A 12,924-nucleotide genomic window follows, 5' to 3' on the forward strand; every position below is an offset into this window, starting at 1 on the left:
TGGCCACTTGATGGAGGTGCATAATTCAACCCCCTTGCTTCCTCTTGGTCCACTGTAGTCTGGCTTCAACCTCCACCTACCTGCGGAACTGCCCTAGCTCCAGGGGAAGCTCAGGTTACTAGCCTAGTAGACATTTTTAATCCTTTAATTCACGTGTGTCCAGCCCATGGCCTGTGGGCCCCATGCAGACCTTGTCACTAGAAATGTGGCCCTGTAAGACTGTAAACTTTTCACATTGTATTTTTCATGACTTAGTGGGGTGATGCTCCAGCACCAACAGTCTGTAGGTGACACTGGAACGTGGTGTGGATGAGGGCACAGTGCAGTGCCAACTCCTCCTCCGGTGCTGTCAAATAGAAGCCTGCGTGTGTCAGACCTCACACATGCTTGTGACTTGGTAAAACTGCTAATAATATTTCAGCCTGTGTGTGTGTGTGTATTTGTGCTCCTGTGAAGACAGGCATTTACTGTTAGACATGAACGTTTTCTTATTGATTAAACCTTGGCTTTGGTTATAAAAAATAAGGCAGTTTTATTACTTATATACATTAATTATCTTACATATTTTATATGTGGCCCAAGACAATTCCTCTCCTCTCAGTGTGGCCCAGGAGAGCCAGACAATTGTACACCATGCTTTAATTGATGCAGTCATTTATGTATCAGTACCGAGTGACCTGCATGTGTGTGACAGCACATAGTGACCTGGGGACTTAGACCTGGTTTGTGACCTTTGCAAATAGGTAGGAGGCCTCATTTCACTGACGAGGATGCAGACTTCCACTGCTCTCTCAGTGGTGTCCGTCACACCCTCCGCAGAGCCCCGTGTCTCCGAGTTCTGTGCTTCTCTGTGTAAGGATGGAGCCAACTGTGTGTGTGGGGGCTGGGTGTGGTTTACCTTAGTGCTTGCAGTCAAGGAAGGTGGCTGTGGGCTCTAACTGCTCCTTCAAGTTTCTTTTTTATGTTTTTGAGATGGGGTCTTGATACGTTGCTGGCCTCCCACTTTGTGACCCTCCCTTACCCCTTTGAATAGCTGGGATTACAGATGTGTGCCACCATGTCTGGAAAACTCCTTTTAAACATTTCCATCCTGAAGCCTCTGTTCTTCAGCTTTTCTGGAGTTGTCTAATAACAATTCTTTCTTATTTGGGGGTTCTTCTGATAGAGGTGGTGAAAACATTTTACTTCATCATCTTAAAACCAATGTCAGTTTACCTGTGTATCTCTTGCAATAGCCTGAGAAATACCTGAGGTTCAGGAATTTTTACCTCTAGATGAGCAACATGCCAGGCACATCCTTGACTCTCAGTAGTTTTCTTTTTTTTGGTGCCTCTAGAGCATGCTAGCCAATTGCTTGACAACTCAGTGACAGCCCAGCCCTTCGCTTGCTGGACTGATTGAGGCGGGGTCTCACTATGTAGCTCAGACTGGCCCTGAACTCGTGATTCTCTTGCCTCAGCCTCCCAAGTGCTGGGACTATAGGCGTGCACCACTATTTTAGGTTTTAATCAATGTTTATCAAATAATACTTACAATTTGTGTTAATTGCAGTATTTTGCCTCCACCATGGTCCTATTCATTGTTGCTATTAGGTAATAAGGGACAGGTGATAGTATCCTGTTTTCAAAGCACACGAGTATTTTTAAACTTCTTGATTCCCCAAGGCAAATGGATTGCTTTGCTAAAGCAGTTCGCCTGTTGGTGAATACAGTAATGTCCAGTTTGGAGGCTCCTTGCTCCTATTGCATTATACTTTTTGGACACCTTCCTGTTCCTCATGCCAACAAAATCTGCCATCACTTTTAAAAATGGCTTTCTCTAGCTGGGCTTGGTGGACATGGCTGTAATCCTTGCACTTGAGAGGCTAAGACAGGAGAATTGAGTTTGCCAGTGTTCTGCAAGACGAGTGAACTTCTAACCCATTCTGACTTGATAAACCAATGGTTCTTCTCTCACCATGGGATTGTGGGTGATCATCCTCCAACAGCAAGAGATTATGGAGATCTCATCTCTAGAGGAAGAGAAAAAAGTAGAGAAATCCCTCACTGCAGATGAGATTGGGGAGATGTGTAAACTGTATGAAACTACAAAATTTTGTAGAAAAGCACCACCTGAATAAGAACTGCTATAGCTGCTCAAGAATGAATCTGTTAATGACAATGCAATGTTACTCTCATCTCCCTCACCATTCACGAAGATTTTCGAAGGTAAGTGCAGGTTAATTTTTTTATACTTGTATTTTGTTTGTTATTTTGTATTACAGTATTATGATCATATTTATATGAACTTTTTGGGTTGTAGAGCAAATCATTTGTGTTTCCATTATTTCTTACGGGGGAATTTGCTTTAATATACAAGTGCTTTGGATTCCAAGCATTTTCCAGCACAAATTATGTTTCTAAACCAAGGTTTTATTGTACATTCTTCTTTAAAAGAATGAGTGCAGGTTTTTCTAGACTTTTTGTTGCCTGTTGTAACCTAAAGTTTTATCAAGACAACTGCTATATTAGAATATAGAAATGAATGAAGTTTACCTCATTAAACTTTAGGGAAGCACAAGGTTAGATGTAAACCTGGGGGTTTATAAAAATAATTTCATTTATAGCAAGGTAAGAATCACACTGCCACATTTCATATTTTATTCAATTTTAATATGGTTTCCATTATTAACTCTTAAAACAAAATGATTTCCAGTTTAAAAAAAACAATGCACTGACCACATAATTCTTTTTCATTTTATACAGTTATACAAATACTCTAAATACACATTTTGTGTTCAAGATGATGGCAAATAAGATTAACTGTACAGTACATAAAGAAAGAAAATATTTAAGCATATTTAGAAGCAATAGAAATGTCTATACAAAACAAGCAAAAATGGAATAAAATTTTTTATTTTTAAAGTATTGCAACAGGCCCACAGGTTTGTAACAAAAATGTCTTTGCACAGTTCCTCACAATGCCCCATTAATAGCTAAAGCAGGACAGCGGTTTTTAGAAAATAATGTTTCAAAATGCTACACATGGTACTATTGTTTGTTTGCACAGTTTGATCAAAATAACAAATCTACTTTGAGTCAAGCAAAACCTAGAAGGAATATACCAAACAATTTGAAAATCATTTGTATAAAATTCATTGCACATTATTTTACTTAGTTGTTTGAAAAGTAAAAAAGTGTATTTACAAAATATTTCGCAGTCAAAATTATAAAGTGAATGGGTAACTCTAGGTAACACGTCTTGACACAGTTCAAGGAAAACACACGAATGGTTTTTCTTTACGAGGTTTTCAGTGTTCCTTCCACAGGGAAGTTAACATGATCTACTCAAATGCATTTACAAGATGGTACACATACTGGAGCAAATCCAACACCTGTATTATAAAACAATGTTAAAAAGGTGAAAGCATGAGGAATTTGTACACTGTAAGAAGTGAACTATTCAGAGATCAACAAAGATAACTTTTGATTCTGTAAGCATAAAAGTCTTCGTAGTCTTTAGATAACAGACAGTGAACATCCTTGACTCAATGAAAGTTGAGACAGCACCATGCACAACAGTTTAGTGGTAAACACTGAACAAAATAGCACCTGGAGTTCTGTGACACTGACAATTTAAAACTGGTCTAGTAATTGCCGGAGATACGGTGCCTTGGATAAGTCTCTATTCACTCGAGACAGTTTAAAAAGTACTGGGCAGTTCAGAGAAACACATGGGATATGTCGGTCAAAGGAACCTGTACAGTTCTTGCATATCTGAAAACATAAGAGAAACACATAAAAATATAGGGAACATTTCTGTGCATATGGGTAAATAACAAATTTTTATAACTTCTCTGACCCACTACAGATTACTAGTAAATAAATAAATGACATATAATATATTACAGAAAATTTTATATTTACCTGTTGGAAGCCCCATGGGTTAAGACATTCCTAAAGGATGTTATTTCACACAACAGTAGTAGGACTCATTCCTTCTCTATGATTAACTGTCATTTACAATAGAATCCATTACAATTCATATAGAAATATGACCTTTGCAAGACTGCTGACTATAGAGGTATCTGACACTTTCCTTCCTACAAAGAGAAACAACTATTCAACTAGAACTGGTACATGGTGGGTATGTGACAGAGATACTAAGGAACATGGAGACTTAAGATAGTCTTGTAAGGAAGGAAACAAAGCATCTACTAACCCATCTCTCAAGTAGGGATTAGCTGGGACTCCCCAACATGGGGAAAAGGTAAAAAGGAAGTGCCCAGCAGCTTCCACAAGCCATGAACCCAGTTTAGGGGAGTCCTGGGTAGTTTATATAGCTGCATTACTCCAGAAGCCCAGTCGATTTGTGCCACCTTATACCAGGACTGCTGCTGCACAGAGCCATCTTCAAACCACATCCAGGTATTCCCAGCCCTGAAAACTGCTGTGTGCGCCTCACTGAGCTAGACCTAATTTGTAGATGTGGCCCTGGCATGCCTAAGGTCCATGGAAATAGCCACATGACCTGCCCTTGCTCAGAGGCTAACAGGCCTGGAACCATCAGCAAATCTTGCTCCTAGGAGATGCAGCCCTACAAATCCCTAGAGCCTATGCCACTCGCAGGCACTGCTAACATTGATTATAGTTGAGGAAGATATACGAAGGCTGGGGTACTATACTCACCCAGCACCAAAGTCGACCCACCCTACATCTTAGGATGCATCACCAGGTCTTTCAGTATAAAAAACACCATATAAAGTTAATAGAACCAACTGTTTCACTGGTGGCACAGATATCTATGTAGAGACAAACATGAGAAAGCAAGGTAGTGATGCCTCCAAAGCAACTCAAATTCTCTGCTGACAGACCCCAAAGAAAAGTAAATCTACACAATGCCTGGAAACTCAAAATAATTTTAGGGAAGCAAAAAGATGTAAGAAAGTGCCGACAGACAAAAATAATCCTACGTGACTTATAAAAAGCAAACAGGCAAAGAAATACTTTCATATGAGTGCTGCAGAAGAGATGGAAAAAGGAACATAAACTCTACTTAATGAAATAAAAACTCAAAACTTCCCATGTCTTGGGATAGAGGTAAAAAAACACACACAAACATCCAAGTGATTGAGGAAGCTCGAAGGTTCCCAAGCACGTACAACTCAGAAAAAGTCCTCTCCAAGGAATCAGGTCACAAATGAAATCCCCTAAGACTACAAGCAAATTTTACAGTAGAAGCTACAGGCCAGAAAAGAATAGGGTATGTTCTGAGTCCCCCAAGAGGAAACTTAGCAAGAATATTATACCTAGCAAAGCTGTCATGTAAAACTTGAGGGAATATGTCACCACTAGATTAGTCTCACAAGAAATGCCTAAAGAAGTCCTACTCTGGAATCAGAAAGAAAAATTAACTAGTAGAGCTTAAAGAAAAGAGATAAAATAATTAAATCTTACCAATGGAGGAAACCCCAAGCTACAAAGGAACAAAGAACATACAAAATAACCAGAACACAACAAAATGACAGGATCCTCACCTATCAAAAATCATCTTGAATGTAAACAGATTATAAATGAATGGATTAAAAACTAAGACTCAACTACATGCTGCCTGAAACTCATTTTGCTGGTAAAGACATACACTGAAAGGACAGAAAAGATACTCATACAAATGGAAGCCAAAAATGAACAGGAGTGGCTATGCTTATATCAGATAAGAGACTTCAGAGCTAAAGTGATATTATATAATAATAATTGGAGATTTCAATACTCCACTTTTATCAAGAGATCTTCTAGATGAAACTATCAAGATAAAAAGATTGCAGTTAAACTATTCTGTAGACAAAATGAAGCTACAGAGATTTATAGAACATTTCAATCAACAGGTCCATAATATATATATATGAATAATTTTTATCAGCATGTGGAACACTCTCACTCTTAAGAGTGATGTTGATAGTAATAAACACCTACATAAAAATAATTTCAAATAACCTAATGATGCAGCACAAGGAACTAGAAAAACAATTCAAATGCAAAACTAGTAGAAGGAAAGAATAAAGAACAGAGCAGAAAAAATGAACTACAGACTAAAAACAAGAGCTTGCTTACTGTAACAAAGTTAGCTTTTTAAAAAGATGAACACGGGGCTGGGGATTTAGCTCACCGGCAAAGCGCCTGCCTGGCAAGCGCAAGGTCGTGAGTTCGGTTCCTGGTACCGGAGAAAAAAAAAAAATAAAAAGATGAACACAACTGACAAGATGTTAGTTAGACTGAAAAAAAAAAAAAACAGAAGACAAGTTGGAGATACAAAGACACTACAACTGATACCATAGAAACATGAGCGATTACTAGAAAGTATTATAAACAACTATATGCAAACAAGTTGGAAAACAGAAAAAACAAATATATTTATGGAGACATAACCTACCAAAATTGAATTATGAAGACACAGAAAACTTAAATAGACCAAAAATGAGTAACAGGATTGAATCACCAGAGTGTCCCCCCAAAAAAGTCCAAGACCGATGGACGGCTTCAGAGCTAAATTTATCAGACTTTTAAAAAAGAATACCAATTCTTCTCAACCTATTATGACTACTACCAATATCAAAATCAGCCAAAATGTTAAGGATGGTATTCTTCCAAACTCATCTGTATGAGGCCAATGTTACCTTTATATCAGAACCAACAACAACAAACTGAACCAATATCTCTGATGAACACAACATAAAAATTCTCTATAAAATACTAGCAAATCAAATCTAAAGCATCTTCAAAAGATTGTACACCATGATCAAGTGGGATTTACCGCACATATGCACAGGATGGCCTGACATATGCAGGTCAAAAACTGTAATACATCAACAGAAGCATAAACAGATGCAAAAAATATACAAAATTCAATATCCTTTTATGATAAAAATTCTGAACAACTTGTCATGGTAGTACACACCTATAAACCCAGTACTTGGAAGGAGGATGCAGGAGTATTACCATGAGTTTGAGGCTAGCCTGGGCTACATAGTGAGTTCAAGGGCAGCCCCTGTCTTTAAAAATCATACGAGCAAATAAGGTATGGAAGGAATTTATTTCAACACAACAAAAGCCATATAACAAATCTACAGTTAACATCATACTGAATAGGGAAAAGCTGAAAGTACTTCTTCTAACATCTGCAACAACTTCCTTTTACTACTTTTACTCAACATAGTACTCAAAGTCTTAGAGCAATTAATGAAAACAGTAAAATAAAGGACATCCAAAATAGGAAGGAGGAGACTGAATTACCCTTTGGAAGAAAATATCATGTTAAATGTAAAAAACTAAAGACCTCATGAAAAAACTGTTAGAACTAATGAATTAAGTAAAGATGCATGGTAAGAAAAATGGACATAAAAAAAAATCAGCAGCATTTATACGCACTAATAACAAACTTCCTCAAAAGTCAAGACAATAATTCCATTCACAATAGCTACAAAACAAACAAAAACAAAAAAACTCAAAAACCAAGGAAACAGAAAAGCCCTAAGAATATATTTAACCAAGGAAATAAAAGATCTTTAGAATGAAAATTATAAAACAGGCAAGAAGTTGAAGATGACACACACAGATGCATGCACCACACAAAAGAGAAGTACTCATATCAGAATATCGTTAAAATATCCACACTCACAAAATGATCTATAGATTCAGTGTATTCTTATAAAAATAACAATAACATTCTTCAAAGAAATAGAAAAAAAATCTTAAAATTTACATGGAGCTACAAAAGGCCTCCAGTATCCAAACAGATTTTTTGCAAAAGGGAAAGGGACCAAGAGATGGAGAGGGAACGACGGGGGGAAGGAAAGGGGGTGAAAAAAGAAGACAGGCATATGTACCAACTCCTCAGAATGAATGTAATTATGTATTACAAACATGTACTTTACTAATAAATTTTTAAAAAGCTGAAGATATAATACTCAGCTATAAACAAAGCTACAGTAACCAAAACAGCATAGTTTTGACATAAAAATTGTCATACAATCCAATGGGACAGAAAAAAGAATCCAGAAATAAATCCATGTCTTTAAAGCCAAGTGATTCTCAACGATGATGCCAAGAACATACATTGCAGAATGGACAGTCTTCAGTAAATAGTGTTAGGAAAAGCTGTATGTTCCTATGTAGAATAACAACAGACTCATTTCAACCATATACAAAAATCACCTCAAAATGCATCAGAGACCTAAATGTCAGACCTAAAATTATGAAACTTCTAGGAGAAAACATAAGAGAATTATTTGAAGACATCAGTGTGAGCCAAGATTTTTTTTGAATAATACCTCCAAAACAGTAATAGAAAATTGTGATTATATCATACTAAGATAGGGGGAAATACTAGCAAACTATACATGTAATGTTCAGAATATACAAGGGACTCCAAAAACTCAACAGCAAACAAACCAACCTACCCACAAGTAACCTGATTTAAAATAGGCAAAAGACCTAAATATACAGTTTCTCAAATAAACACATAGTTAACAAGTATATGAAAACAATGGTAAACAATACTAATCAGAGAAATACAAATCAAAACCACAATGAGAGCTTTTACCCCTATTAGAATGGCTATTATCAAAAAGACAAAAATAATAAATTCTGTAGAGTGCTGAAAAAGGAGAACTCTCATGCATTTGCTGGGAACGTAAATTAGTACAGCCATCATGGAAAACAGCATGGAAGTTCCTCAAATCACTACAAATAAGAGCCAGAGATATAGCTCAGTGGCTCAAGCACCTGCCCAGCAAGCTCAAGGTCCTGAGTTCGGTTCCCAGTACAAAAAAGGAAACTAAACTGGAAACAAAACTACTACACGATCCAGCAGTTCCACTTCTGGGTGTATATCTAAAGGAAATGAAAGTGCTACACCAAAGATAACTACACTCCCATATTTATTATGGCATTACTTGTAATTGCCAATCAACTGAAGTGTCCATCAGTAGGTGAGTGGAAAAAGAAAATGTACATATGCACATATGCACAATGCCATAAAAAGTTCTGTCATTTGCATCAGTGTGTACGGGACCAGCGGACATTATGTTAAGTGATATACACCAGGCAGAGAAAGAAAATAGTGCGTGTTCTCACTCATATGTGGAAGCTAAAAAAACTTATCTCACAGTAGTAGTTAAATCGTGGTCACTAGATGCTAGAAAGGATATGTTCTATTGTTCTTTGGTATAGCAGGTGATCAGTTTACAAATGAGCTATCTCAAAATAGCTAGAAAAGAAGCAACATTTGAAATACTATTTACTCTGATTTAATCATTACACTGTATCCATGTATTATCACATTGCACTCCATAAATATATACAATTAACATGTCAGAAAAAAATCTATATAATATACACACAATTACCAAAAAAATTTCTTAAATTTATTATAAACACTATTTCTTCAAATTACATAGTTGTCTTTATATAGCAATCAAAAAGTTATTTATTTCCTTAATTTAAAGAGAAAAATCACAGTATGAAAAAAATCAAATTGTGAATTTGAAAGTAGCAGTCAAGACCAATAGTTCTAAGCCTTGGCTAACAATGAGTCTGCAAATAAACCAATGAAATCAGCATCTTTGGCTGTGAAAGCATAAGATTCCTTACTCTTTAAGGCTCCCAGATGACTCTGATGTATAATAAGATATAGAAAAACAGTCATGAGGCAAGTTTTTAAAAGAGAAGCACTATAATCTTAGATAATGATCAGAATTTAAATGACCCTCAAAGTTTCATGTCACACAAAAGTTTAAGATTATAAAACATGAAAAAATGTCAAAAATTAAAAAGGCTACTAGTGAAGATCCTAAGAATCAAGAAAATATAGTGTATTCCAGTGATTAAGGGATACTTAAGCCAGGTGTACAACCACCTGCACATAATCCAGCCACTCAGGAGGCTGAAGGGAGGGGTCATATGAGCTGGGAGTACATGGGAAACCTGGGCAACAACAGAGACCCCTCTCAAAAGAAAGCAGAGGGGGCCGGGCGTGGTGGCACGTGCCTGTAATCCCAGTACTTGGGAGGATGAGGCAGGAGGATCGTTTTGAGTTTAAGGCCAGCCTAGGCTACAAAGTGAGCTCAAGGTCAGCCTCACCGCATAGGGAGACCCTGTCTCAAAAAGACCAAAAAAAAAGGAGACGGGGAGAGAGAACAAGGGAGAGAGAGACAACGAAGTAGCACCAACTACTCTAAATTATGTTTTAGGAGATAAATACTGTGTAATTAATTCTTCAACATGTATTTGGCAAAAAGGACTTAGTGAATAAAAACTAAATTATGAAACAAATTAACCTATTTTAATAGTTCAACTGTAGTATCTTAAATTTTAAGAAGTTTTAGCAGTTTAGAATCCTCAATTCATTTTTCACAGCAGTTTTCTCTCTCACATTTTAATTCAAGAGTTGACTGTCTCCCTGAAGTATCAGACTCCTGAGAATCCAGGTCTACTGAATAAGGCCATACCTTTAGAAGTTGCTCCTGTTTGCGCTCCAACTCTCGGATTTCTTGATTGAGGATGACTGTAACATGCTGAGGTTGACTCCGACATTTATTACAGATGCCATGCTGAGTCAGGTCATCACACACAGGACAGTGTAAAGTAGTGAAATATTGAGAAATAGTGCCTTTTCTTCCTTCAAGTTCGCTTCGTGAGGAGCTGGTGGCTTTCTGGATCTGTAACATCAATTCAGAAATAAGTCTGAGCCAGTTTAACGGCAGAGCTGCCATTCTCATGCTAATGACAGGTTTACTCAGACTTTATTTTATTCATTCACTCACCATATGCACAGTAGCTACTATATGTCAGACAAATACTTCTCTAGATGTGGGATATAGACATTGGAAAATGAACAAAGTTATTGCTTTCATTGAATTTACTTTTTTGGGGCTTTGTGGTACAAGGGAGAGAACACAGGGCATGCTAGGCGAATGCTGGACCAATGAATGACATCCTCAGCCCTTGTTTAAAATTTTATTTTGAGACAGGGTCTCAGTAAATTGCCCAGGGTAGTCTCAAATCTATGATCTTCCTGCCTCCTTCCATCTACCAAGTAGCTGGGATCATAAGTGTATGTCACCATACTTGCATAAGTTACATCTTGAAATCATCAGATATATTGTTTTTTTCTTTTGGTGGAGTGGGGAACTACCTCCTGCCTCTCAGATTTTTGGTTGAGATGTCTAAGATTATACAGGGTATGGAGATCATAGAGGACAATGGAAAAAATCCAAGTTGAGAGTGAATACCATTTTAAGGTGGCATAATCTGGGCCATAGAAACAAAGTGAAAGATTAAAAAAAACTTGTTAGGCAGTAGGTGCAAAATCTGAGCAAAAGTGTACCCCAAATATTTCAAATTTAGTTAGGTACGTATCACCTAGGAATTCTTCATTTGATGTTAATACTAATTTCAGATCAGTCTTCTGATACTCTTTGGTGTCTTATAAATTACTCTGCATAAAAATTACTGGGTTACCCTCTCAGAAATGCCATTGGCTTAATATTCTTGCTGGCAATAAAATGAAACATAGTAAAAAAAAAAAAAAAAAAAATTCTGAGCTTCCTGACTTAAGAGCCAGGACACAGTATTATAGATGACAGCCAGCATAAATTTTCTGAAGCAAGGCTTCAACCTCAGTTTCCCAATTTATAATTTTCCTTCCCTTTGAAAGTCCTTACTGAGAAATAAGTAAGATTTGCGTATCAACTTTTCTTCATCAGTTTGCCTGAATACTATCTGCTTTTCATAGTCTAAGATAACTGCAAATAAACGCACACATCTAAAGTGCAGTCTCTGTCCAGTAGTTAGAAATGACTACTAGAAAAATGTACCCCAGATTATTACAGATTCACATTGCACTCCTTCAAGGTTAAGTTTAAGCAAAGCTCCTCATGCTAAGACTCCAAGTTGCATGCTAAGTGTAATGCTAACTTAGCATTACTTTTTTCATTTGGTTTCTTGAGGATTATGTCTGAATACTATACCTCACACATTTCTTAAACAAGTTTTTGCTCTCCATTTCTTTTTTTTTTTCTGCAAAGTAACATAAGCACTCTGAACAGTTTATAACAGACCTCCTCAAACATACCACCAGGGTCCCTATCTTTTTAAAAATCTCTTAAGCTTTTTTGTCCACAAATGTTTCAAGAACCTTGAATTATACATGGGTTCACAAAGAAGCCCCAAAAGGTTTATGTAATTCTAGGGGTACTGAAAGTGGACTGCCTATCCTAGAATAAAGAAGGTTGTAAGGGAAAGATAAAAGAAACAAAAGCAAATGAAACCATACCAATGCAAATCAAAGTGAGTACTCCAAACTGGAACAAATACCTGAAAATTCTGTCTACCTCTGAATCTCCTCTACTCCATAACTGCCACAAAATGACCCACAGTAGGAACAAATGGCAATAAATGGTAAAGGTGTTTGACTCACTCTAAATGGTACTGATTCTTAGTCAATGGCCCCAAAAGACCTGCAGTAGGCCTAAAATGACAAAAACAAAACAAAACAACCCCCAAAGCACTTATAGGCAGCTGATGCCATGAACAGGACAGGAGACAGACTACTGGGAGCAAAAGGGCCTGTGTCAGCTCCTGACCATGGGTTCAGGTAATCACAAAGCAGTCAGTCCTCCTTCCCAAATGACCTCCAGGATTCATGGTTCTTAGGAGCTTATGCCCCGTTACATTCATGACTAGTGCCACTGGCCACTTAGTTCCACATGGTTAGTTAGGCATGTCAGCTTGCCATTGGCCAAACAGGAGGAGGCCATACATTTGAATAAAAAAGGAAAAAAGATTTACTTAAAGGTGATTCTGAGGAGATATGCTCTCCATTTCTTTACCATTAGCTGGTTTAGTCTGAGTTATTTTGTGGCAAAATGTTTACCACCCAAACTTTTGG

General features: G+C 37.1%; 1 protein-coding gene across 4 annotated transcripts in view; it reads right to left on the reverse strand.

Moving 5' to 3' along the window:
- Positions 1 to 3,597: 3,597 nt before the first annotated feature.
- The window catches only part of Rev3l (REV3-like, polymerase (DNA directed), zeta, catalytic subunit), a 178,360-nt gene continuing 169,033 nt past the window's right edge, over positions 3,598 to 12,924 (reverse strand). For all 4 annotated transcript variants that reach the window (XM_005377902.2, XM_005377901.2, XM_005377904.2 and 1 more), the window contains 2 exons: positions 10,484 to 10,693; positions 3,598 to 3,755 (listed from right to left, as the gene is read on the reverse strand). In XM_005377902.2, coding sequence (XP_005377959.1) covers positions 3,615 to 3,755; positions 10,484 to 10,693 — 351 coding nt within the window. In that variant the 3' untranslated portion in view covers positions 3,598 to 3,614. The remainder of the gene's footprint in view (positions 3,756 to 10,483; positions 10,694 to 12,924) is intronic.

This window comes from Chinchilla lanigera, unplaced genomic scaffold (assembly GCF_000276665.1).
Source record: "Chinchilla lanigera isolate Chin_1 unplaced genomic scaffold, ChiLan1.0 scaffold00010, whole genome shotgun sequence".
Lineage (NCBI taxonomy): Eukaryota > Metazoa > Chordata > Mammalia > Rodentia > Chinchillidae > Chinchilla > Chinchilla lanigera.